General features: G+C 36.3%; 1 protein-coding gene across 1 annotated transcript; it reads left to right on the forward strand.

The window, feature by feature from the left end:
- The first annotated feature begins 500 nt into the window (after positions 1-500).
- On the forward strand, positions 501-25,757 carry MRPL3 (mitochondrial ribosomal protein L3). The gene is made up of 8 exons (XM_031059428.1): positions 501-589; positions 1,370-1,468; positions 5,387-5,486; positions 7,351-7,411; positions 14,815-14,923; positions 16,599-16,676; positions 17,695-17,772; positions 25,124-25,757. The coding sequence occupies exons 1-8, from the start codon at positions 536-538 to the stop codon at positions 25,271-25,273; spliced, it is 729 nt and encodes a 242-aa protein (XP_030915288.1). The 5' UTR covers positions 501-535; the 3' UTR covers positions 25,274-25,757.

A 25,757-nucleotide genomic window follows, 5' to 3' on the forward strand; every position in this document is an offset into this window, starting at 1 on the left:
AGGTGTATGAACTTGAAAATGCTTTTGTTAATATTTCTGGGCTCTGAAGAAAAAGTGAAATATAATACATCCCACTTCCGGTCTGTGATTACGGTTTCTTATGGACTAGAACACAGAATTAAATTTTTGAGCTTTCAGAAGGGTCACATCATTTGTGTGGCATACTTGACTGGTTGCCATTGCAAAGACTGGGGTGGGAAGAACCTCCTACAGCAAACTTTTCAATAGTTAGTTTAGCTCTGATATATGGGCGTTGTATTTTGGAAAAGAAAAACTAACCAAAAGTAGCTGCATTTTCTATCAAACACAACTGAAACAGATAGAACTTTATTGCTGGTGGGTTAAAAACCCCCAGCTGACCTACAAGAATTTAGTGGTGTTTTCTTTCCTTCACCTCCTTAGGAAAGACCAGAACTAATGGGATTTAGTGGATTATTAGATGAACTCTTTCAGTTATTAAGTGTGAAGGTGTATCATTGTTCTGTTTTGATCTACAGATTCCATCAGAGTTGGTGTTGTTGCAGTAAAACTGGGAATGATGCCAATATGGACCAAATCAGGAGAAAAACATGCTGTCACACTACTTAAGGTGAAATAAACCATAAGGAATTTCATCTCCTATATTGTATTCAGTTTGTAAACCAGCTGTTTCAAGGAAAAGTGAAACTTACTACTTGTACAGAGTAGGAAATCCTGAAAGAAAGTGAAGATTTCTTTCACTCCTGTATAGTACACCACACCCATTCTGTTTATATCTGTACTTTCTATGAGTGCTCTGCCATGCTGCCTTAGCTATTCAAATGCTGCAGAGCTGTGAGTGGTGTTACCTAGGTGATGCAACAAAGCTGGGGTTAACTATCCCACTTCACTTCTTTTCTTTTTCCACCTGTGGGCATGTTTGGATTGCTTTCACCTTGGTTTCTGTGCCCTTGTAGCCCTGAAGCTGCTTCTTCATATTCTCTGGCAGCTGCTCTTGTGATGAAGCCTTTTGCTAACTGGCTGCTGTCGCAAGAGGAGCCACTGCTGTGAAGGCCATCAGGTTTACAGGGCAAGGCAGCAGGAGTCTAAAATGGGGGCTCTTACTGTGTGTTTTGAATGCTTACAATAGGGATTTTGCAGATCTTGTGTGAAAAAAGTGAATATAATTTCTAGAGCATTTGTGAAATTAGTTTGCATTCTACTAATTTTGTTTTTCTGAAATAAGCCTTCAGTTCATTGGAAAAGCAATGTCAGTGGTAAAAACACAACACACTGTCTTACTTTTAGACTGTATCTTCTGTTATAAAAACAGAGACTGACTTTGGTGTTTTGTTGTCTTAATGTATACACATCTGCTTATGCTCAGATGAACACTTTTTCTTTTCTCTAGGTCCAAGATTGCCATGTTTTAAGATATGTTTCAAAGGAAGAGTCGGGTGGAAAAACAGCTAAGCTGCTTGTTGGAGGCAAAAATGTATCTCCTTTTTCTGTAAGTGAAGCACTTGCAGTGTGTGTCACTGTTGGAATAGTTGTTTCTGTTGTGATTACAGTACAGAAGTAGCATAAGTAGACTTCTCTGAAAGATTTCTTGGCATACAAGCATGTTTTGTAATTGAGCTTTTGTCACATTCACCTTTGCCATTTCCTAAAGTGAGTGTAAATTCTTGGTTAAGAGAATAGCAAGAAGAACTTTTTGAAAGTTCTACATCTTAATTTTCTAGGAAAGCTGTGGGCTTAGGAATTTGCTTTGATATGTAGTGTCCCGTGCTGGTGAAAGGGTTTGAAGGACCACTAGCAGTGGAGAAATGTGTGTTCTTTGTGTCTGTAGAGATGCAGTTGAGATGAGGACTGCAAGATACTTCACTTATATACTAATACACTTCAGGAGCCTGTTGTAAACTTACTCAGCTCCATCAGTTGTTTACAACTTAGTGCTCTGGCTTACTCTTCTGTACTGTCTTTTTAGCTGTAGTTCAGATTTTCCCCAGCGCTGTTGACATTGTTTAGTTTGGCTATAATTCTGCTGATAAGTAACTTTAACACTTGCCTTTTCCAGAAGATAGCTTCATGATTGTAACTCATCAACAGCCATATCAAAGCCACTCCCTTGTTTAGACATCCCAGTCACTTGATGTGGAATTCTCAGATATTTCTGGTGGCTGAGGTTGTCTGGCAGAGCTGTCATTCCCCAGGATGAGTTATAGATCAAGCAGGAACAAAGCATTCCCTCAAAGGATGTTTCTGTGATGCATTATTTCTGTAAAATATGATTTTTCAATTCTTGCAATATGCTGACACTCATTTGTCTGATTTGTGCAAGTAAAAAAATCCCAGGGCTCATGACTACTAAGCAGATTATCTCAGCTCATGATTGTGGCTTTTTCAAGGCATAGATTTCCATTTTTCAAACAGATGGTTATCCCAGGGCCTCAGAATTACTCTGTGTACTTGTTTCTGCTTTAGTGGAGGTAAGAGAAGGACCTTTTTTCATTTGATAGATCTGTTGGCTTTTTTAGTATATTCTGCTGATTTTGAACAGGCTTATACTTCAAGGTACCATTCATTTATTCAATTGGTTTATGCCATGTTTGACTAGCACAGCTTGCACTCTTCAGGTGTCTATTGTGTTACTTCAGTCCATTTCTACCTTCCAGGTATGACATTTTCCTGGAAAAATGACAGCTGTGTTTTTTTCTTTCCTCTGACATTGGTCTAAGACATGCAAGAGTCATGGGAATAATGTTTTCAAGTTGTATTTTGCCCATTAGACTCCTTAGAGTTGATCTTTTCATTAAGATGATGTTACCAGTAAATCCAGTATGTTGTCAGAGTAAAAACATGCCGGAAGTAAGAAGGTACGAAGAAAACTTCTTTTTAAACAGCTCCTATGAAAATTTCTTCAAAGCAGAACTGTGGAAAAAGTCAATTCAAGGACTTTTTAGTAGTGTGAATTATGTTCAAGACTTTCTTTGGGCATAACTTTTCCCAAGTTAGTGTCTGTTAATTTGGTTGAACTTAGACTCATTTTAATAAAGAAATTATTTAGATATTCTTTGAGCAGTCTTTGGTGAGGTCCTGGCCTGAGACTGAATTGTGTATTATTATATTATTATTATACTGAGCTCTGTATTATTATTTTTGACATCATCATTGTATAAACTAGATAATTCCTAAGGAAGAATTTGGCATGCTGATTCTGGGCAGATTTACTTGTTAAGGTGCTAAGAAGTGATGTATTCGTATGGTTTAGCTACAAGTTTGGATCATTGTTGTCCTATGTTTATCATCCCTTTTATGTGTTTCTTTTCTCTCAGAAGTATCAGAAGTGAGATACAAAAGAAAGCTGAATGATACTGTCTTGTATTAGCATAAGCAATTCTTCATAGGAACATCTGTCTTTCTCAATTTCCTCACATCTACTGGTTTTTAATGAGTTCAATCAAAAGATTCCTTCAGTAATTTTTCTAACAAAGAATTTCCTGTATTTCTTTGGAGTGTCAAATTGCTTTAAAACTGATAAGGGGTATTGCATTTTTAGCAAGATTCATTTTTCCTTTTTAGCTTGATGTATGTCACTCTGTTATAAGTGAACAGATTTTTCATGATTTTTTAATGCACAGTTATGCTCAAAAGTACGTTCTGTCAATGCTCAGACTTTTTTTTTTTGTCAAAAGTATTTTATATGCTTCCTATAAGTGAGGGCATATCGATCATTTTCCTGTAATACTGGAAAGTATTGTTGGTGTTTTTAAAAATAAGGAACATCTGAGAATTCACTCAGTGTTCCTCTCTTCAATACTGCTTTTTAGGAAGGGTTTGCAAAGACTGAAGTGTTTTGTTTGTAAAAATACATCTCTGACTTGGCTGTTGGACGAGGAGGTGCTGTTACAGTAGAACAGTGCAAGGCTACAGCCTAGAGTAAGACTCTTGAGATACAAGTGAATTTTACCCTTTGACTTCACCATGCTCTTCTTCAGCTGTGCTCTCTCTTTCCAGCCACCCATGCTGGGCACAGGGCTCCCCTTGCTGTAGCTTAAGGCAGCAGTTTTACATAGCTGGAAATAAAGGATTGATATACAGGCACTTAGTAGGAATTCCATATCTTTATTTTTATTCTCATATATAGTTCTGCAGATTAATACAGGTGCTTCACTGATCCCTCAAATATTTGTGGTCTTAGGAGAGATTTTGTATGTAGTTGATTCTGGTTTTTTAAAGGTATTTGAAGTATTTTGTACTGTGACCTCAAGTTAACAAATGTCTTGGGAAACATTTTTCACTCTCAAAGACAGATTCATAAACTTTAAATTTCTGGGTTTTCTTCTAAATCAGAGATCTTCATCATCTTGCTTCCTCATTCTTCATGGAACTTCCTCTGTTCTAACACTTTTCAACAAATGTTCAAAAACAAAAGAAAGGGCAACATGCAGATTTTCAAAACTGTTGTCAAATACACAAAGTAACATTTTTTAAATTGTCTACATTATTTGCTCTTAAAATACACAAAATAATTTTTGAGAGAGAGGGAACTGCACGGGAGTTTTGAGAAGCAGACCTCAGATATGAGATTGTCCAAGTGTGACAGTATTGTTAGATGTTTAAATTGCTTTCTACCAGAAGCCATTTGAAGGAAAATCAGCTGCATCTCTTTTTTTTTTTTCCTGTGGCCACAATTTTCCTGCATCACTGTTTCTGTTGCTTGGTTTTGTCTCAGTGGTCTGCTGTTCTGTGAGATGTCTTGCTTAAAACAACTGAGAATAATTTAAAGTACTTTAAAATGTGTCAGACTCATCTGAAAGCAAAATCCCTGCTTTAGTAGGTCAGCAGTGGTTTGACACTGGGTGTACTTGCTATATCTTAAAAATACATGGATCATAAACTCGTTGTTACTAATTTTTATTTTTTTGCCCAGAGACTCAAAATTTTCTTCTGTGGAAATTTAAGCATTTCTAAAAGTTTCTGCAAAACAATAATTTTTTTTATGGTTTTGTCAGTTAAATAAATTACATTTATCATTTGGTGTGGAACTAAGTCATCAGAAGCTTTGAAAAAGAGAACCTACTTCTAAATTACTACAAAACTCCTTGTAAGCCATGAAAAAAAAAGTAGCATCTGTCATCTACATTCTAAATGATTAGTTTTCCCTCTTCAGATTTTCAATATCCTCATATATCTCTCGTTTATATTAGGTAGCTCTAGGGTAACTACTTGACAGAAAATAAAAGGCAGACATTTATTTATTTAAATAAACTTTATGTAGAGATAAAATGCAAGCCTAAAGATGAAATTTTAGTATGATGTATCTGTTTCTCCGAGTGATGTTGACAGTCTGTAATAGTTTTCTGTGCTAGGTTGGTTCTTGGGTATTTTAAGATGACTTTTTTTTTATGGCTGCTTTTTGTTGCAGAAACCAGAGTCTGCACATGAAATTTTTAGAGAAGCTGGAGTGCCACGGAAGCAGAAAGTTACAACATTTAATGTAACAGATGATGCCATAATTAAGCCAGGTAATTTTTTTGAGCTATTGAGTATTATGTGCATAGTCATTTAGCATCTGCCACTTGTAGATCTAAATGAAGTTATGATGTGTATTTCAGTGTTGTTTTTTATGGAAAGTGCTGAATTCTTTGTCATTAAGCACAAGCAAACTTTTCGCACAGGGAAAATCAGAAGATGGGTTTTACTTTTTGATTGATGAGATGTAGGATTTTTGCTTTTTCCTGGATACTATGTTTCCACCTATGAGAAAATCCAATCCAAATTTACTTTGAACATTGAGTTAAGAAGTAAATGTCTGTAACCTTGACTCACTTATTGGGCATAAATATGAATACAGTTACAGGAAATTCTGTGTTTATGAGGGGGACACAGTTTTGTGGTAATGTTTATCAGGACCCTGAAATAGCAGTTTGAGTTTTGTTTTTTCTTGCTGCATTGAAAAGTAGGACAAAGGCTGCTTTTTCTGTTTTACAGCTTGCAAAGTAAAACACACTAAATCGTGTTTATAACAAATATTCTCACTAAAAATCAGTATTGGAAGTTTGGTGATCAAATGAAAAGTTTAACATTTCTGAGGTTTTATTAGTAGTGTATTTAGATTGCATTTGTTTTGTGTTTTTTGGCAGTTACAGTTATTTTCTGAAGAATTATGTAGGGTAGGAAATTCTAATGTATTGTATCTTTGTTGCCATTAGTGGAGCTTTTTGCAAGACCTATTTGAGACAATGCACTAACTGATAAAAATCAAATCTGACATGAAGAAGTCTGGACTGATAAATGGAAGCAATAGCTTGAGACAAAGCAGAATTGCAAGTTTTTGATAAACTGGTTTTGCAGTGTGTGCATTCTATACATAACATCCTTTATGTGCATGATTTTGTGTCAGTTGGCAGTAATCCAAATGTGTGGATTATGTAAATATAACATGAAATAATATAAAAGTTTTTATGCTTGAGACTTATGAGAGGTTTACATAATTTCAGTTTGCATTCATACAGATTTGAGAAAGCATGGATGCAATTGAAAAGACATGAAGCAATTAAAATTTCATTTTTTTAATGGATGTATAACAGACTGCAAACTGAAACATGCAGCCACATGAATCTTCAGATTAAAGTTCATTTAGAATTAACTAAGTTATCAGTTTTGCTTTGTTGGCTTTTTTTAAGCTGCTAGTGAAAGAATATTTGCACTTGGATGAAAAAAAAATCACTGAAGACAAAACAAATCGGAAATTAATATTTTTATACTGCAAGTACTTAAGGAATTAGCGTAATTACAGTGAGGTGAGTGATGTCACTGACCTACAGTAGCACTGTTTCTGCTAAAGGTCAGCATGTAGACAATTCCCTAGTGGAAGAAGCTGTCCTTTTGCCACAGACTTTAGTTTGGAAGCACTGTGTCTTCATAGAGGAAGTGTTGCAAAATTTCCTTTTTTTTAACCCTATTTTAATAATAAATGGGGGGATTGTGGTTTGTCTGGTTTTTTGCCTTAATTTTTTTTTTAACTTTCCACCTTGTGAAGTGCTTGTAGTTCTAAGTGCAGCATGTTCTGTTTTCTTGCTAAGCATATGTATTATCAGTCTTAACTAATTAGGCACTTTGGGCTTTGGCAGTGTATGAAGGGCAATGTTTCTGAGTAAAACCTTGACCCTTCCTGCTAATCAGAAATTGGGTTATATCCTGAGATGTGTGCTTAAATAGTAAACACAAAGCATCTATTTCAGTCCGTGAGGTTGATAAAGGAGAATAAGATGTAACAAGTTCTGTTTCCTTTCCCTTGACTGTAACCTGCCCTGGAGGATAATGACTGGGTAGTGGTTTGAGGCTTTCAGCACTAAGTTGAACATGGTCTCTCCTCTTCTCCTGCAGGTACTCCTTTGTATGCCGCTCACTTCCGCCCCGGGCAGTTTGTGGATGTCACTGCAAAAACGTAGGTACCTGAGGATTTCTCATGTCTTAAATCTCTCTCAAAGAGACTGGCTATTTTTTTCCTCTCTAATTTGGCTTGAACCCATTGCTCACAAAAGCTGAAATATAATTTCAACAGTAGTGACAGGAGATTGACGTCCATTCACTCATTGGGTCAAAAATATCAAGTTATGTTTCTTGATGAGGTTTCCTCTTGCTTTTGAACAAGGCAGGTAAACTATTGATACTGTTGAGGCTGCGGTCTGCCTGTGTTGTCTCACATGCTCATGATTAGCATGAGCAAAGAGATCCTTTAATACAGTATCTCTAGTATGTAAAAATGCTGAAAGGTATTGGTTCCCAAAAAGACTGCTTAATTTTAATTTGGTGAAGAGATGGGAAGAGATACGCAGACTGAAAGGGTAGCAGAAAGATAGTGAATACATTTAGCAGTACAACAGAGCTGTCAGATTCTTTTTTTGTTTGTTTTCTCTTGCATTCCAGCTCATGTCCTTGCCAGCAGTGGCTAAAGACCTTTTACTTTAGTGTGGGAGGAATAATTTCCTCTTAGACCATTGTGAATGCCAAATGAGAGCTCAAGTAATAGAGGGCATTCAAAAGAAAAACTGGCATCCAGTGGCAGAGACTGGTCCTGGCTCTTTTTGTACATCTGTGATTTCCCCTGACCCAAGGTAGCTCCTGTCTGCATATTTCAGTGTTGTGGTATAAAGATAATATTTGCCATTACATGTTTTATTTTCTCTGCAATGGAGATAAAACCCAGCTGCAGTTGTCTCACAGGTAGGGTGTAATGCTTGTAAATGTCCAATGCTGTTCACAAGATTTTGTATATATGGGGAAACTGACCATATCAGCAGAGCTGAGTGTGCAATTCTAATAGAACTACAGCTCACTACATTTGTGAGCACTCTGTTGAGAAAAACAATTTAAGGAATTGACTGGAATTAGTATTTTTTCCTTTCAGACTTTCTTATACACTTAGATCTGGCATATTATTCATTCTCTTGTAAATTGCATTCAGTGAGCATCCTGTAAGAGACCATAGCTTGTTTGCAAAACAAAGCACATGATCATTAAGAATACAGTCATTTAATGGAGATTAAGTGTCAGTCTTTGTTAATGCAGAAAAGCTTTGCTTTTCCAGGAGCTTTTCCAGGAACTAGGAAAGGGATTTTTTAGCAGCGTAGAAGATACTGGTAAACAGCTGCAGGTTATTGATTTGTATCTTGCTTTTAGTATTTGAGAATACTAGCAAGCTAAAAATGGACTGGGTTCTTGGTCCTGTTCAGTGAATCCATCCTAGATTGCAGTTCAGTATTTCTAATATATTTTCTCTAGATATTTGTATGATCCCATTTCAGAAATTAGGTGTGTGCTGATTTGGTAGCATATTTCTTGTAATCCTTCTGTGAAGGTGAAGGGAATGTTCTTTAACTAAAGAGAAAAGTGAAATGAGTTTTCTGTCAGTGTGATTCTCTAATCATTCCAGTCTTTCTATATCAAAAATTTTTAACCTTTTTCTGTAGCTCACTCACATTCTGATTTCTACTTCTTTGGAATACTTCATTTATCACATTCCCTTAGCTCCTGGGCAAGAATTAAGTTATATTACTACATTTCAGTTTTCCTTCTATTCTTTTATTTTTTTTTCATGCAACTTCATCCAGCAAAGTCCCATCCAACCTGGGGAAGGACTTGGAGGGAGGACCTGGGTTTTTCTGTTTCAAACCATTATGGACTTGAAAAACAGTAATTCCTAAGACATGCTGTCAAGTAAAAGTTTTTAGAAATATATTTATATGAATATGTACTTTACATTTTTGAGTTTGACAGTAATTCTGCTTTAATTGGAGGAAACTCCAGAGTGTACAGTGTTAAAAATCATGTGGATGAAAATAGCAGTGCTGTTGATAATAGCATGATTAATTGTAATAAATCCTTTAAAAAGGAAAGAAAGAAAACAAATATCACCTCAATGAGGAGATAATATAGTGGAATATAAAGGATATTTTAATCTTTTACCAACTTTTAATTGTTCAGATGAGCTAGATATCCTTTTGTATGCTTCCTTCTGCCAAAATGTAAATAAAAAACACGCTCCTTATATATAAGCACACTTCAAATTTCATTTCAGAAATCTTGGGTTAGCCTCTTCATTTGGTTACCAAAATGTAGGGGGTTTTTATGGCTGTCTTCTTTTAATCTTCCCTGCACATGTTTTTGTTAAAGTCTTTTGAAATGTTTTGATTCATTTATACCTCTGTAAAGAAAAACACTTCTACAGGAATGAGAGGGTTCAGTTAAAGATTTATGTTTGCACTTTGTTTTTTATTTCAAATCTCGTAATTGTTCAGCATGGTATGAGTGGCTTTTAGAGCACCGAGACTGGGCAGTGTGTCTGCATGCTGTCAGTCTTCTATAGTGCTGAAATATTTCCCTTAGTACTTATTTTCAGTAATTTAAAAGCTCAGTCCTGAAGTTTAGCCCTGCTAAGCTGAGAGCTAAAATGCACAACAAAATCCAGAAACACCTCTCTCACAGGATGGAGCTCTGTGACCCCTCCCCACCTTGAGTGCTGCTTACAGCTCTGTGGTCCCCTCTAGGGATGGAGCACCTCCCCTATGAGGCAAGGCTAAGGGAATTGGGATTGTTCAGCCTGGAGAAGAGAAGGCTTCAGGGTGACCTAATTGCAGCTTCCAGTACCTGAAGGGAGCTTGTAAGAAAGATGGAGAAAGACCTTTTACAAAAGCATGTGGTGGCAGGACAAATGGCTTCAAACTGAGAGTAGGTTTGGATTAGATATTAGGAAGAAATTCTTTACTGTGAGGGTGATGGGAAACATCAGAAATGTAGTCAGTCCCAAGAAAAAGCCAACAGTAGTTTTGTTGGAAAGTGGTGGTCTGGACTGTTAATAGTTTTTTTAAGTTTTGCTTGATTACCAGTGTAATCTGAGCCTGAATCAGAACTCTCCATTTGCCCAAAGTTATCTGAGTAAGTAGTTGGAATACTTTTCCCCTGCAGCATGGAAATAATGCTCTTTTAAATTAACTACATTTGAAGAGTTACTAGCTAAGTAAATTGTTGCCTAATTAGAGTTGTTTAATTCCCGTAGCTTTCTAAATGAAAATTCTCTCATTACGTACTGGCATTTTTCTTGTATCAAATCTGGAAAATGAGGGTTTGTACAAAATTAGGTGGTTGACCTCAACAGCTGCTTTCCTGCAGGTGAGACCAGAACAACTGTAATTAAAGTCTATTTTAACTCTGCAGAAAGATTGTTTTTCTTTTAACTCTTGCATGTCCTAGTTTTTCATATCATCATTGCTCCCTGTGATTACTTCCTGGGAATCAGGTAATGCTTCACTCAGTGAAGCCAAGTAAACCAAGTCACTATATTGCATCTGTTGAGGAACAGGGGGATTCTGCATTTTAAATCTAGTTTTATAAGTCTGATGCATGTGGGGTTTTGTGTTCAGATATGGTGTCTAATGTTACAGTTAGAACATTAAAGATGTATAGCCCTTGATTCAAACCAAGAAGCAGGTAGAAGATGTCTTACTGTCATACCGCAACAGGGTAAATAGGATGTCAAATGTTCTGCTTCAGCGTAGGTTCTTGGTTATCATATTTCAGATACTGTAGCAAAATCAATTCTTTCTGAGTGGATTCTAGTAATTTATTCTATTAAGTTAATATATAGTGCTGGATTAACATCCTGCTTTGACAGACCTTAATGTTTTTTGAAAATCTCAGCCGGCTTAGGTTAAGTTTGAATAATTTCTTTTATCGGTGATCCTTGCTGAATATGTTCACATGTAGTAATTTTTAAGGAGGGCAAAGAGGGCAGTTAAACAATTTGAAATTAAATGAGTGATATTAATAGCTGACACCTGGTGTCTGTTCAGAAATCGACAAGACTATAATTTGCATAATATTCATTCTTTTTGTCAGAATAAAAAGTTTAAGACTGTGCAATACACTGTATAAACTTTTCTCTGATTTTCCATAATATGTCTTGAACAGCATGCATCTTAACTTCTCTTCCTTGTTTGTATAAGATAAATATTAGTTTCAAAAGCATGTTGCATTTCATACAATTGGAAGAATGTAAAGTCTTTGCATTAGAAATACAGATAAATTGTGGATCATGGAGAAAATGTACTCTTTTTTTTTTTCATATAGTGGAGAAATCCACCACTTCTCTGAAAACAGATCTTATTCACATCAACTTAGGCTGGAAAAAACACTGTTCTTTAGAATGCTTGAGGTATATTGCCTCAGCTACTAGCTGCCTAGTTTGCCAGTTCTAAATTTTATTATAAACCAGAGGTTAGTAGTTCCTTACTTTATTTTAAACTTTGCATTCAGTCTAGATAATCTTATTCTGTTCTTACTCTGATGCCACCTTTATTTCAGACCATGAGTCAAATAAGAAATATACACAGTGTAATTGTTTGTCTTCTTGACATGTGTGACAAAAAACATTACACATTTTTTATTCTTCTTTAAAGTAAAAAACTCCAAAATGAAAAAAAACTATTGCTACTTCTTATTTCATTATTTCAGTCATGGTGGCTGTGTCATATTAAATAGGAAATTAATGTCAGGAATTCCTAAGATAAAGTGTCCTTGTAGGTAATGGAGTGATTTTTACAAGTCAAAAATGAAACTAATCTGAAATATTATTGAACTAATATGATTAAAATGCCTTAATATATATTAAAAAATAAAACATGAAAATAAAAAAGTATAAAATAAAGATTATAAATTTTAAAAAGAGTGTAAATTGCTCTTAATTTCACTATTGCAATATCTTTCCTCCCTTTAAACAGTATATTTCAGAGACTGAATATTTGTTTTCATATTCCAGATCAACAGATGCAGGAGAACTTTCAGGTTTACTGGAGTACTCTTTTTTTCAGTCTGATCACACTTTCTATAAAGTTCCCAAGGCTTCAGTGTTGTAAAATCTGAGTCTTTGTTCACAGAAAATACATGTGTAATTAGAAGGACCAAGAAGCAACTGAGTATTCTCTATTGCATGAATCATTTAACACTAACAACTCTATCTTGTAATATAATCACTTTTTTGAAGTTATCTTATAATATTTGATGTACTAAACTCTATTTAAAAAATACATCTCTTGCATATATGAAGTATTTATGTTTTAAATTTTTTTAAGCACAACTGACAGTATTCTAAATTGTTCGTGTCAAAAAATAAGTAGAATGAAATGTTGAAGTGATTTCATGACATCAGAGATTTATTCTTCTTGGCTAAGTTTGAGAGTAGTGTTTACTTTTGAAATGGTAGCTTTCTATGGTTGTGTGGTTTTCTCTGAATTGCAAGGGCATTTCTGCAGCTAAAGAATTTATCATGCCCCATCATTTAAAGAGAGAATTTATCTGCTCGCTCTGTTGACTGCACACCTGCAACCCACTTGCAGTTGGTTTTGGAGACTTTACTAAGTCCATCTTCCAGCTAGAGATGCCAGAAGTAATCTGCTTGGAAAACATGGCCAGTAATAGGTAGTTTAAAAGAAAAAAATAGCATTTTGGCAGAGTTATGATATGAGTTTTCCTATAGCTTAGTTTCTGCATGTATTTCATAGTTACTGCTCCCTAGCAATATGAAAACAGAAAAACACAAGTTTAGAGCCTCTCTTAAAGTGTATTTTTCAAACTGTTTTTTATGACTATTGCTGTTTACTACTGCAAGCTTTTAAAGTAAGCTGATTCTGTTAGAAAGTGGTGTTACAAAGGCTTGCATCCTTTGGATTCCTGTCTTGTGTTTCTAATCCCAGATAACCCAGGTCGTCCCTCCTGCAGGTGCCTTCATTCAGCTTCCTCTCGTGGCCCCAACCCCCTTCATATCTTCATGTCCCACCACTGTCTGCTGGCCTGGAAGGACTTGTCTTGCTGGTGACAACCACTTGCATGACCAGCCAGCTGGCAGATCAAAGGAAGATACCACTGCTTTAATTAAGTTTTAGCTTTTCCTTAGCTCTAGGTGAGGAGCAAAAAATAGTCAGGAGCTTCTAACCAGTAACTTCTTTATTCAAACAATTACACATGTTTCTTTGCCAGATTTAACTGGGATTGTCCTGTAGGTTCTGAGCAGGGAAGGGGAAGACCAGGAGACAGACACTGTGGTTGCACAGCTCATGTTCCCTTATAATTCTGTAGCTTTAGAGAGTCTTTCTTTATGACTATTTTTGACTGGAGTTTGATATATTCAGGGTAACCAGGACAGCAGTTAGAGGAGAGCTGAATCCAGTGAGAAGAGGAAATAATCTACTTTTCATTAAAGTTGGTGTTTTCTGTGTTTGTATGTTCACTAGTTTTTCATGGCAGTGCTGAGCCGGGAGTCAGCCAAGTGCAGCTCCTGCATAGAGTGTGCTCATACCCAGTTTTATTCTAGATGCAAAGTGCCTATATATTTTTATTTTTAATGTGAGTGCATTAGCAGAGAAGGTATTTCTGTAAATCAGAGGAAAATGATTCTCTTGCAAAATCATAGAATCACAGGATATTCAAAGTTGGAAGGGACCCGCAAGGATCACAGGATCCAACTCTTTAAGAGAAAGGCCCTTACAGGGATGGAACCCACAACCTTGGCATTAGAAGCACCATGCTCTGACCAGCTGAGACAGTTTCAGTTTAAATTTAATAATCAGTGCAGCCATAAACACTGTGGTCAGACTTCTGCTTTTGGACACAGATAATGCCAGTTTAACACGCACTTAATTCGGCTTTTCCTTTGTGCAGTGGTGATTTTTCCTATTGAATCTTTCCTTGCAGTAAATAGAGAATTCCAAAGCCAGTAATGCTGTTGTGTGGCTCAAAGATGAAGGACATGGACTCTGAAAATACATTTTATTTGATGTTGTGTTTTAGAGCTTATTTGTTGGATGAATACAGATCAAGGGAATTACATGTCACTATACCCAAAACTGCTCTCAAGAGATGAGTTTGTTGTATGGAAATGCTCCTTCTAAGTAGCCATCTCTTCCCTCTCTCAATGCTTGGGCCAGATATTAAGTTGGGGTATATGGTATTATTTGGGGTTTTGACAGGGTTTTTGTTTGTTCTGCTGCTCACTTGGTGACAGATTCATTATGGTAACTTTTATTGAGGACAATCACAGCAAAGATTTTATGTTAGTCTTCTTGCCCGTTTGACTCTTCTAGTGCTTCTTATTCTGTAAAGCAGTCTTTAAGCATTGTACTAAAATATGTTTATAGTGCAAAGTACAGAATTTTATGCCATGTTTAAGTATCTTCTTCCCTAAGCTGAGTGTTGTTAAAGGTAAAAAATCATAAGCCTGACTGGAATTGTTGATTATTGCTAGAAAGCTTATGTCTGACTAACCCAGGTTTGTTTCTTAATTATTTTTGTTTTCAGAATTGGTAAAGGATTTCAAGGTGTCGTGAAAAGGTGGGGATTTAAAGGTCAGCCTGCAAGCCATGGCCAGACAAAAACTCACAGACGACCCGGAGCAATATCTACCAATGTGAGGATTCTCATTTCCCATTAAAACACTCTTTATTGTTTTTAGAACAGCTTACTAAAACTGAACAAATGTCCAATAGCTAGCTGCTGCAGTTACTCTGTGCTAGCAGGGAATCCCAGCAGCAAAGGAAGTTCAGAATCCTGTATAAGGAGCAGTGCTGTTCTCTTAGGCCTCAATTTATGAATATTCTGTATTGCTGGTAAATGCACATATTTTAACTGAACGAATTGGCATATATTGTAATATAGTGAGAGAACTAGTCTTAATACTTCAAAGAGAGTTCTAAGAAGCTTTTATCACAGCATTTATAGATTGGAATGGATTTCCATGATATTTTATCCTGCAGATATTGTACTGTTCTTTGGAACCCTGGTTGCTTTTATCACCTTGCCTGGCATGTGTAGCTGCTTCATGAACTGATCCCCATACTTTAGTAGGGAATTATTCCCAGAAGTGTGTAAGCTTCTATGCATTTCTAAGCAGAGTACAGAGTCATATTTTTACATTTCAAACTATAAATAATATTAGTATAAAAGCTCTTTGAACAAGTTAATTTTAGGCTTTGTCTTATAAAGGCTATACAATATTTAGACTGAACTAAGAGGAATAATTAAGATAAACTGAGTCATAGTACTGAAGATGAACTGTCTGTAAATTTCTTAGAGAAATTAAAATTTAAAAAAGGATTAATAATGCTCAAGAGAATAGTAAAAGCAAAAAGGCAGCAGTCAATGAAGTTTGAGTAATTGAGAGTGTAAAAGCATGTGTTACTGATTTATAGCCCTCAGTTTCAGCTGGCAGAAGAATTCTACACCTGGCACTTGTTTTCATTGAAGAATGTAAATATTTGAACACTAAACACTATTTTAGCAGATGGTATTCATCATTACAAAATAACTCCTTTACTTTTCTTTAAATTAGAATTTCCTAAGCAGTAATGCTGCATGTAATTTCACAAAGTATATAGAATGAAAAATGGTATTGGAAGTAGGTATGATGGAAAGGAAACAAGGTGAAAGGAAACAGCAGGGGAAAAGCAATGCCTTGATAGTACTTTCCCATCTATGGTTGTCTATCTCAGAGATTTTTGTAATCCAGGACTGTTCAGTAGAGAATCCTCTCCCTAGAACTGCATTGCAACTGATTTCCTGAAATTATGATTTCCACAAGAATTAAGAAATGCTCCAAGAAACATTATTAATGTTTAACAGAGAGGTGTGGGATACAAATCCTTTCATAACAGTGTAGAATTGAAAACTATTGCGCTTATTCCTGCCTTTTTCCCCGCCTTTGTTGTCCAGTTTATGCCCACCCAATGAAAATTGTGTACAGAAACTAAGGAATACTGGGGAATACACACATCAAAAAAGATCTGACTGACATCAGTGTAAAAACTTTTTGATTAGTGGAGAAGAGAAACTACAGTGTGTATGTGTGTGTCTGTATATATATATATATATATGTATGTATGTATGTATATAAATCTTGTGATTGTGGTCAAGTATTTCAGAACACATGTAGAGTAAAACCTAACCTCTGGCAGGAGGTATTTAAAATGCTTATCAGGATTAGATTTTTTTGATATCATATATTTTCAGCCTTGGAAATACCAGCATATTTTCTCTGGTGTACCTCTTGCAGTTAACATGATGGTTTTGGCCTTGTTTTTATCTAGCAAGCTGCCAAAGTTTATCGTGGAAAGAAAATGCCTGGTAAAATGGGTAACATCTACAGGACATCTTTTGGATTAAAGGTGAGCTCTGGCTATACCAGTGTGTGTATAAGGTGGTGGCATTGCCAAGCAGTGGTGTCCTGTCTGCCATCTCTGAATTCAGACAGCAGCATCTTGAAGTAAGCAAGCTGGAAAGACCAGAGCAGCAAATGTGTTCTCCTGTTCTCTTGTGGGTTACAAATAACTTATCTGAACATCCTTTTGTGTTTGTGGTGCCCTGGGAACTGGGATTTCAGGTGATGCTTCCACATTCAGTGTGTTTTTCCTTATGTCCCTTGACTTCTGCCTTTGAAGAGGGAAAACAATCAGGCTTTAGGTGACTTTAGTTGATGTCTCCATGCCTATTCCATTGTTCACACCCAATCCAAATCAGAGTTGTTTGAAGCTCTGACTTGATCATGGCCTTTCAGTTTCATGTGCAAAAAGGGGGTTATAGTTTCTGTCCTGATTCTGATTTGTGCATAGCTACAGCAGCTCCTGAGCTATTAAAGCTACTCTGTCCCTGAAGGCAACCTCTGCAGTTTGCACAAAAAGCATTTTGACCTCTAGTTTGCCAAAAAGTGCTGCTGTTGTTCTCAGTTTACTATAACTAATTTTTTGTAGCAGAAAATGTGTGTGTTCAGTTGAGCACCTGAATGAGTTAAGAAATTAACATATGGTAACAGGAACATTTTCACAAGGACATTTGTTTTACTTTGTCACCTGTGATGTTTTTCATCTTTTTCAACTTATTGCTGTTAGAGGGAAAAGAGACCTAGGAGCTTTGGTTGGTATTACACTGAACAAAGAGCTGCTTTACCAAATACAGTCACCAGCCCTTTAAAACTGTTTCAGTCTCTTGCATTAGGATGCTTTGCACCCAGAGTGGCATGTGAGTGAATTCTGTGGCAAGTTTAGGCCTGTACAGAACATTTTTCTTCCCCAGGGTATCACAGCCAGTTACTCAGTCTGGGCTTTGCTAGACTTCTTCTTGTAAAACTGGGAATAATCTGTAAACAGGACTCAATGTTTGATTTTTTTTTTTTTTTTGGTCTCCTAGGTGTGGAGGATCAATACAAAACATGACATTATTTATGTAAATGGGTCTGTTCCAGGTCACACCAATTGCCTGGTGAAGGTATGTTTGCTACTTTCAATATTGATATTAGTGACTCCTAAGCTCTCTACAAATCAATTTACAAATAGAAAAACAGTGGTAGGATGCAATTTTAATGTCTTCTGAGAAATCTTGTACTGTTGAATTGAAGGGCAGTGGAATCAGTTGTGTGATAGAGCGTGGTCAGCAGGGGCAGTGAGCGCTCTGAATGGCTCAGTAGGGCACTCTGAATAGCTCCTGCTTAGATTTGCACCCACGTATCTTAGGATACACCAACACAGGGTTGCTGAACCCTGTGGTAAGCTGTGTCCATCCCCTTTGAATGCCAACATGAGCCTGTAACGTGGTGGTGAGATTTCCAGAATGTTATTTAAGTGTTATATTCATGAATAGAGATACACAGCAAGTCCTGCTTTAAAGGTTATTTAAGCATTCCCATACCAGTAGCAGTTACCTTTCCAAGAAGCAGTTGAGGTTCAGGAAGAGACAGCTGGAGTTCACAATAAAGATCTGAGTTCCCTTTGGAATCAGTATAAATGTGCCAGTGGTATTTTCTGTGGCAGTCTGCAGGATTAATTTCAAATTTTTTGGATATTGTTTCAGTTTTCCGTAGACAATCTTGAGACAATGAAGAGTCTGATAAGTGTTCTTATGATGTAAATAATTCACATCAAAGCAAAAAAAGTGCTTTTCAAGGGTAGTTTTCAAAGCAGAATTTTCTTTCTTTCTTTCTTTCTACTTATATTCTACATGTTTGCAAACCACTTACTTGGATAAAGTTGTTTCCATTCTGACTGAATAAAGTGCAGGGTATCAAATGTCTTTGCTGTGAAGGACTATGAAGAGTTTGGTATGCATGTACCTCTGTATCTGAGAGTTTTAAATCCTCACAAGTACTGCAGGGATTTAAATGGTTCAGGACTTGAAAAGTTGAAGAGTTCATCAAATTCAGATGTTTTCAAATAGTTTATTATCTTCTTCTATTTTGCTGTGGACATCTGTTTTTTGTCTCAGTTGTGGAGCAGAACTCTACAGCTACTGGGTATTATGTACAGCAACCTTGCCTTCAAATAGGTGTTTTACCCATAGAAAAATTATGTTTCTCTCCCTGCAAATAAGACCTTTTTTCCTGGGCAAGGTATCTCTTAACTGTTTTTATTTTAATGTCCAGCCCAAGCCTGGGGAATACATTACACATTTCTCTTCCAAATATAGTGAAAATTGGCTAAGAGTTGTCCAGGAAAAGTAGTTTTCAGGACAACTTCTGCAAAATTACTGGGCATGACATCAATTACATAGAATTAAGAGTGTGGTTTGACTGGCTTTTCATCTGTATATTGGACTGAATGAACTTTTCTTAACTGTGTTCAAAGTATTATTTCCTAATCCTGAGGCATGAACCTGGTTTCTCAATGTCAGTCTGAAATTTAATTAAGTGGGAATTTATTTTAGGATTTTAGTTTTAAATAATAATGTATGCATACAAGCAGCATAATGTAGCCGAAAAATTGAGAAATGTTTGATGCCCAGACTGTATTCTTTGATCTTAATAGTTCTCTTAAGCGAGAGTTAATTGTTGAAAAATATTGTGCATCTTGTTACCCTGCTAATGCTGTTAAAATCCACACTTGGTGGCAAATGCAGGTCCACATCTCACATGTTTTATCTGTAAGGATGCAACATCTTATGAAGCCACTGAGACTGAGTACAGTGCCTGTTTTTACCAGATTATAACTTTTATTCTAACTAGACTCAATAAACTAATTTTTATTTCTGATTTCAAGTGAGTTAAGAAAACAAGCATTTATCACACACCTGTAATATAAATTGTTTTTAAAAACAAAGCTGTGTGTGTTAATACTGCACATTCTTATGTATGAAGATCTCATTCAAACAAATCATTCTTCCCTTGCTGATCAGACACTGCACATTCTGCTTGGAAAGAACATACATGGGAAGAATGATGTTTTTCTTCCCATAGAGCTCCTTGCTTAAGATAATAGAGTATATAAAAGATCTTGACCAAAGCGCTCCAGACTCAAAATTTCATGACATTTAATAATAAGTAACACTGTTTGAGGTAAACATACAGCAGTAGGTGTCACTGCTATTAAGAAATAGGTCTCCAAAAATTGCTTCCAGTCCTATTAGGAGATTGAAGGTGATATGTAGTAAGGTACATTTCATTCCAGTTCCTTGAGCTGGTGGATCCATTCTGTGGCTTTTTCCTGGCATGAGCCATATGAATTACATTACATTCATTTTTTTCTCTTATTTTTTCAAATATATCTGTGAAGAGTAGAACAGGCTTTAATTATAAAATCAGGTAAAGCAATACTATTTGGTTCTCTGATTTCTGGGGTTTTTTCCTCCATTAATCTTGCTGCACTCATCTGTGGTGTTTTTAAGCTTGCCTTACACCTTTCTTCCAGGGTGTTTTCTTGTTTGCTTATAGACATCTACTTCCAATATATTGTATATTTGTTTGGATCTGTAGTTGGGGAGAGGAATTATGGGATATTAGCTGCTGTAATTACTGTTCATTCCGCTAAATACCTGCCTGTGATTAAGTAGGAATAATGCCTAGGGAATTTGAATCCATCTGTCTTTGAGCTCCAGAGTGAAATATTGCATTTCCTCTTCCTGTGCCTCCAAGGGGAAGGCATTTGTGTTCAGTATCCACTCTGTGTTGCTTGGTAACCATTAAAACCATAGTGCACCTTTAAAGCATATATTTATTTTGTATGTTGTTTTTTTGGAAACTTCATGCATCAGCACTCTATTCAGACAGAGATGAAGCACTTAAATTTTTCAAGTTTTGTTTTCAGCAGAATAAAATTGCAGAATACTAGGATTGATGGATTTCTGTTTTTAATTAGAATCAGCTTGCATTTGATATTGCACACTGAAGTATGCAGGTAAATAACTGACATCAGTAATGTTTCTAGCCAACTAGAAAACTAATGAAAAAAGCTTACATGGATTTCTTTCTCAATTGCAAGGTCTGATAAAATTAAGAAACTTTAGGAGTGTGCTGGAATGCACAGAGTTCTGTTACAAGAATAACGTTGCAGAGTAAGCAATTGTAAAATTTGTGTGTTGGGCCTATCAAGATTGCCTGCCTCAGGAAACATCTGTTTCTTTCTGGGGTATCTTCTTAGATCCCAGGGCCTCTAGTTACCATCTGTAACAGCTTTCTCTTTTGTCATTCAAGAGAGATACACGAGACTTAACTCCCTTCTTAAGTAGATGCCTTATAGTAAAGGGGGGGATAATATAGTATATTATAATTTACAATGTTATACTTTGTCTAGGATAGTGTTTTATACCTGCCCTGATTTTAAGGTACCTGATTTTCTTAGAATATTCACTGTTGATCACTTTGAGTACATCACTTGTAGTGAAGGCAGAAATTCTGGCAAATCTTGTAGCCCATAGGAGTTGCTTTGCAAGTTGATACTGAACTGACCTGTTTGTATGCTAGACCCGAGTTAAATTGAAGTATCCAAGTTGCTTTAGTATGATGTTCCACTTGAGCTAGTAACTTAAGTCTTGAGATTCCCTATTTTTGTTTGGCTTTTTTTTTTTTTAAGAGACTTATCTAGTGATTTGCATCCTACTTATTTTGTATCACACTTCCCAATGTTACTGTGCTGTGTTTGTAGTTGTTGATGCCCGGGTTGCGTGCACTCTGCTCAAGTTGAGGACATGCAGGGATAGTGTGGTGCCTTCTGTTCTTTCATGTTCTCTGTCCTGTGCCTTGGGCCTCATTCATAGAGTTTTGTGGAGGCCTGGGGGGGATTTGTATGGTTGGGTTATTTTTTAAGTCAAAATAAGGCTGGTAAGAAATGGATCTAATTCTTGGGTTCAGTTTTCATGTCTAGCTTCAAAAATAGCAGGGAAGCTGAGTTAGGTGATGTATGACACCTTGGGAGCTTATTTCTAATAATTTTCTATATTTAAACACATTTTTGTACACAAATAGCTTGCATTCTTTGCTGTGGTTGCTAACACAGCCTGAAGCCCTGTTAAACTACAAATGTGAGTTGTGACTTAAGCATCAGATTTTAGCACTTGTTTAAGACCACGTTAAGCCTTTTGTGGTGATAGATTTTTGAGTTTGTGTTTGTTTATACTACCCATTACACTGTCAGTATAGGGGACATACATAAGTGCAGTTTATTGTCTGCAAAACCCTTTATGACTGTTCTAAAGATTTACCGATCCAACCAGCTCCAATTTCAGCTTTCTGTAGTATTTTTCTAGATAAAATGGCCTGTCAGAGAATACACTGTAGTGGTTATACCATCATCTGTACATAACTTCTATCTATAGTAGTCTACTGTAATATGTAGTGCTATTAACACAGCAGTTGAATAAGCCCAGCATTTATTATATGAGGTATATAGCAAATGCTTTTATGGATTGCAGCTACAGTTTGGACTATGAGCTTGATTCCTTCTGTGGAGGAGAGCCAAATTTAGTGGATTTTAGTAACACAGCAGGAAAACTTACTCCTTTATTGGGGGGGTGTTCTCAGGAGGTTACTAGGAGAGCAGGAAGAGCTGTGCTGGGTCACCTGCACTTCTTTTCTGTGTATGTGCCTCTACAGACGAGTGTAGTTGCTGCTGCTCCACACCAGTGAACCCCTTTCTTTATACTGCTGTGAAATTATTGTTTCTGTATCTCTTACCTTAGATTACTGAAACCTTTGGTATGCTGGGCCCTTCATAAATGTAAAGGGAGTAATTAAATAATTCTCTTGAGAAGACAGATAAATCATACCATGTTTTAGTTGCCAGTCGATACTTTCAGGTGTAAAACGAAGTTGAGTTCTTCTTTAAATAGTAATGATAATGATAATACCTGATAATAGAATACTATCTAACTTTTTTTAATTTCAAGGAGGAAGAGTTTCATGTAGCTTGGTAGTGATGCTCTAAGATAGCACTTTTTTACTTTAAATTGCACTTGAAAGCTATGAGTGCAGAGAAAGATGGAAAAAGAGCAGTAGCTTCACCAGTCAAAAGAAATACTGCATCAATTATACCAACAAAAAAAAAATTACCATGTCAGAAGAAAACAATTTTAACATCAGATGTGACCTGTGTTTCTGGGATCTGTCAAGCTTCTGAGGAGTTTGGAAGGGGCAAAATGAAACAGTGTTGTACTCCTCTGGGTGCAACAATGGTCTGTTGGAGCTGTTTCATGAGACTCTTAAAACTATTTTAAGAATTCTCCATATCACACTGGAGATACTCTGTCCAAAATGCCCCTTGGCATTAATATGTAATCCATACAATGTTAAGTCTAGACAGAAATTTTAAATTCTTTTAAGTAAACTAATGCAGGACTGAGATTAGACTGTTGGATTTTCCTTCAGTTAAGAGTAGATGTCTTACTGCCAAATCCTGTCATTAGAAATTGTTTTAAGAAGTAATGGAAAAAAATAGGAGGAAAACAAACATTTCAATTCCTTTCATTTTCTGGATGTCCAGAGCTGCCTGCAATGACGCAGCCTATATGTAACAGCACATACTATTTCTTGATTAAAATAATCTAAAATAACAAAAAGTAGACATGAAGAACACTTAAATAAGATATACATGAAATGAGTAAGTTATCATAAATAAAATCATTTCTTCTAATCTTTCTGATACTAACTCAGGTAGGGATCATGAGGGGTTTTGCTGTTGACAGAGAAAGCTTTTGGTGTGTAATAGGATTAGAGAGTAAAGGAGAAATTAGCAAGGGAAATAATAGATAACCAGTGAAACAGTTAAAATGGGGTTTCATATAGCAAAAGAAACAGCCACGGTGTATTGAAAGGGAAGGATGACATCTCTGAAGATGCCATCCTTCAGGTGACACTGCTGAAGCTCTCTGACTGTTACTTCTGAACTCACTGTTGGAGCTAAGGTCTGTGGACCTGGACTTTGGTCTAGTTCATTCCAACTAGATGTGCAATGTAAATTGGGAACTACAGGCCTGGCAGTTCACAAGGCCATAGAGAACTCTTCTGTAGAAGAGCAATGTTCTACTTGAAAAGCTACTTAGCCATCCTAACCAGCGCAACATATTGAACCCCTCATCCTCTCATTCTTAGCAAAAGGCTTTCTTGTGTTTATCAAACTTGCCCTTAAAAATATATTGGAATGCCAGATTTATTGTATGTACTATCTGCAGGAATCCTCATGGATTTTGGGAAAGGTTCAAGTAATAGTAGATATGAATTTGGTAAACACAGTGCTGTCAGAACAGAGCATTAAGTGGGCATAAAATTTTTTTATTTCATTTTTGGCATAAATCAGAACTGTCCTATGTGAGGTCTTTGTCCGACCAAATAAGAACAAGCATCCTGTTCTTTAAAACCCCACCAAAAACTAAGAGGAAGAGCTTATCTTCTCTCTACTAAAATTTTGTCTAATCTATTTGCACTTTTTTTTTTTTTAAATCCACTTGAGTATAGTGCCTGAAGGGGATTATTACAGCTCAGGAGAAAGATGATATGTAACAATATAAAAAAGAAAAATTTAATTTTAAATAAAATTTAATAATTTGTAGCTCTTTTTTTTTTTATTCAGAGATACCAGCCTTCTATCTGCTACTGCAGACAAACTGCTTTTTGCTGATAATTCTAGCTACTAATTTTCTTCAGAGATTGGAGTTTCAGGGGCTAGATTTTAAATCTTTCCACATGTAGAGAGGTCAGTAAAGGAATTTCTCTGTGGCACCACTCTTCTCACAAATAGGCTGTCTTAGGGGCTCACGTTCAACAAACTTAGGTACTGATTCCTGAGTGGAGAATTTTAGATGTTTAACTCTGCAGTCACTGAGCAGCTCTGCAATAGCCAGAGGGATTCAGTACAGCACGTGCACATATCTTTGCAAAATTAGTTGCCATAATAAGTTTGCACCACACATACAAATGTGTGTCTTGTTTGTTGAAGAGGTGATTACACTGCATAATAGAACTTGGAATGTCTCGTAGGAACATACTGTGAGAAAGAAGCACTGTTTAAACAAGCTATACTCCTATTTTAATAACATTGTAAAATATTGAGCAGTGAATTCATATTAGTAGGTTTTGATTTACTGTAATGACAGATTCTCTTAGGATTTTTTGTTTGTTTGTTTAGTTTTGCTGATTTTTAAAATCTCTTTAAGGATGAGTACAAAATGTTAAATTCACTATCTGGGATTGATGTTAAAGTGATGATTATACCTGCAATTCTCTAAACAAGTCGAACGTGAATGCTGTTGGGTTTTCTTATGCATGCAAGCTGAGTTCTTTAAATTCTAGTGTATCACTGCCTAAAAATCATCTGTAAGATTTATTATTAACCCTACTCTTCCCCTTCCTGCTTTTCAGGTCAGAGATAGCAAATTGCCTACGTACAAGGACTGCAATAAAAACCCTCCATTCCCTACGTTTTTTGCTGATGGAGATGAAGAACTGCCAGAAGACCTTTTTGATGAGGAGATTTTCCAGTTCACAGATCCATCTGTCACATTCGCATGATGTCCCTCACATCTTTGAAAACACAGTTTTGAAATAACAGTTTTGTTATTTTCATGTACATTGCAATGCTGTATAAAAGTAAGCCTATGAACTGCAATCTGGCCAACTGACTTAAACACTTCAGGTATTGCCATTTTGGTCAGGTAATCAGATTTCCCACTGTCAGTGTCAAACCTGTACTTAAAGCAACAGGTTGGTCTGAGGGACAGGTTGTAAAGCGCACCAAACTGTCTTCAGTGACCTTTTGTCCTCTGCCCCAGGCTGTGAAAACCTGCACAATCCTGAAAAACTGTTGTTTTAAGATGGTTCCAGTTCATTTTCTGAATGTGAACAAATTCTGTTTCTCTTTTATGTGAAGTGTACTGGGCAACTCTGATCAAATCAGAAAAAGGTTCCAAATCTGCCTTGGCATCTGAGGTGGGGGGGATCCATGAAGAATTATCCAAAATAAAACAAGAAAATGCGTGAGCATTGTTTTGCAGAA

The sequence above is a fragment of the Geospiza fortis genome, unplaced genomic scaffold (genome assembly GCF_000277835.1).
Source record: "Geospiza fortis unplaced genomic scaffold, GeoFor_1.0 scaffold346, whole genome shotgun sequence".
Taxonomy (NCBI): domain Eukaryota; kingdom Metazoa; phylum Chordata; class Aves; order Passeriformes; family Thraupidae; genus Geospiza; species Geospiza fortis.

Bases quoted from the DNA above. Each gene is read 5' to 3' on its own strand.
- MRPL3 (XM_031059428.1), top strand. From the start codon at position 536: ATGATGCCAATATGGACCAAATCAGGAGAAAAACATGCTGTCACACTA. The intron at 14,924-16,598 runs GTGAGGATTCTC...GTTTTTATCTAG, and splicing joins CCGGAGCAATATCTACCAAT to CAAGCTGCCAAAGTTTATCG. The intron at 17,773-25,123 runs GTATGTTTGCTA...CCTGCTTTTCAG, and splicing joins ACACCAATTGCCTGGTGAAG to GTCAGAGATAGCAAATTGCC.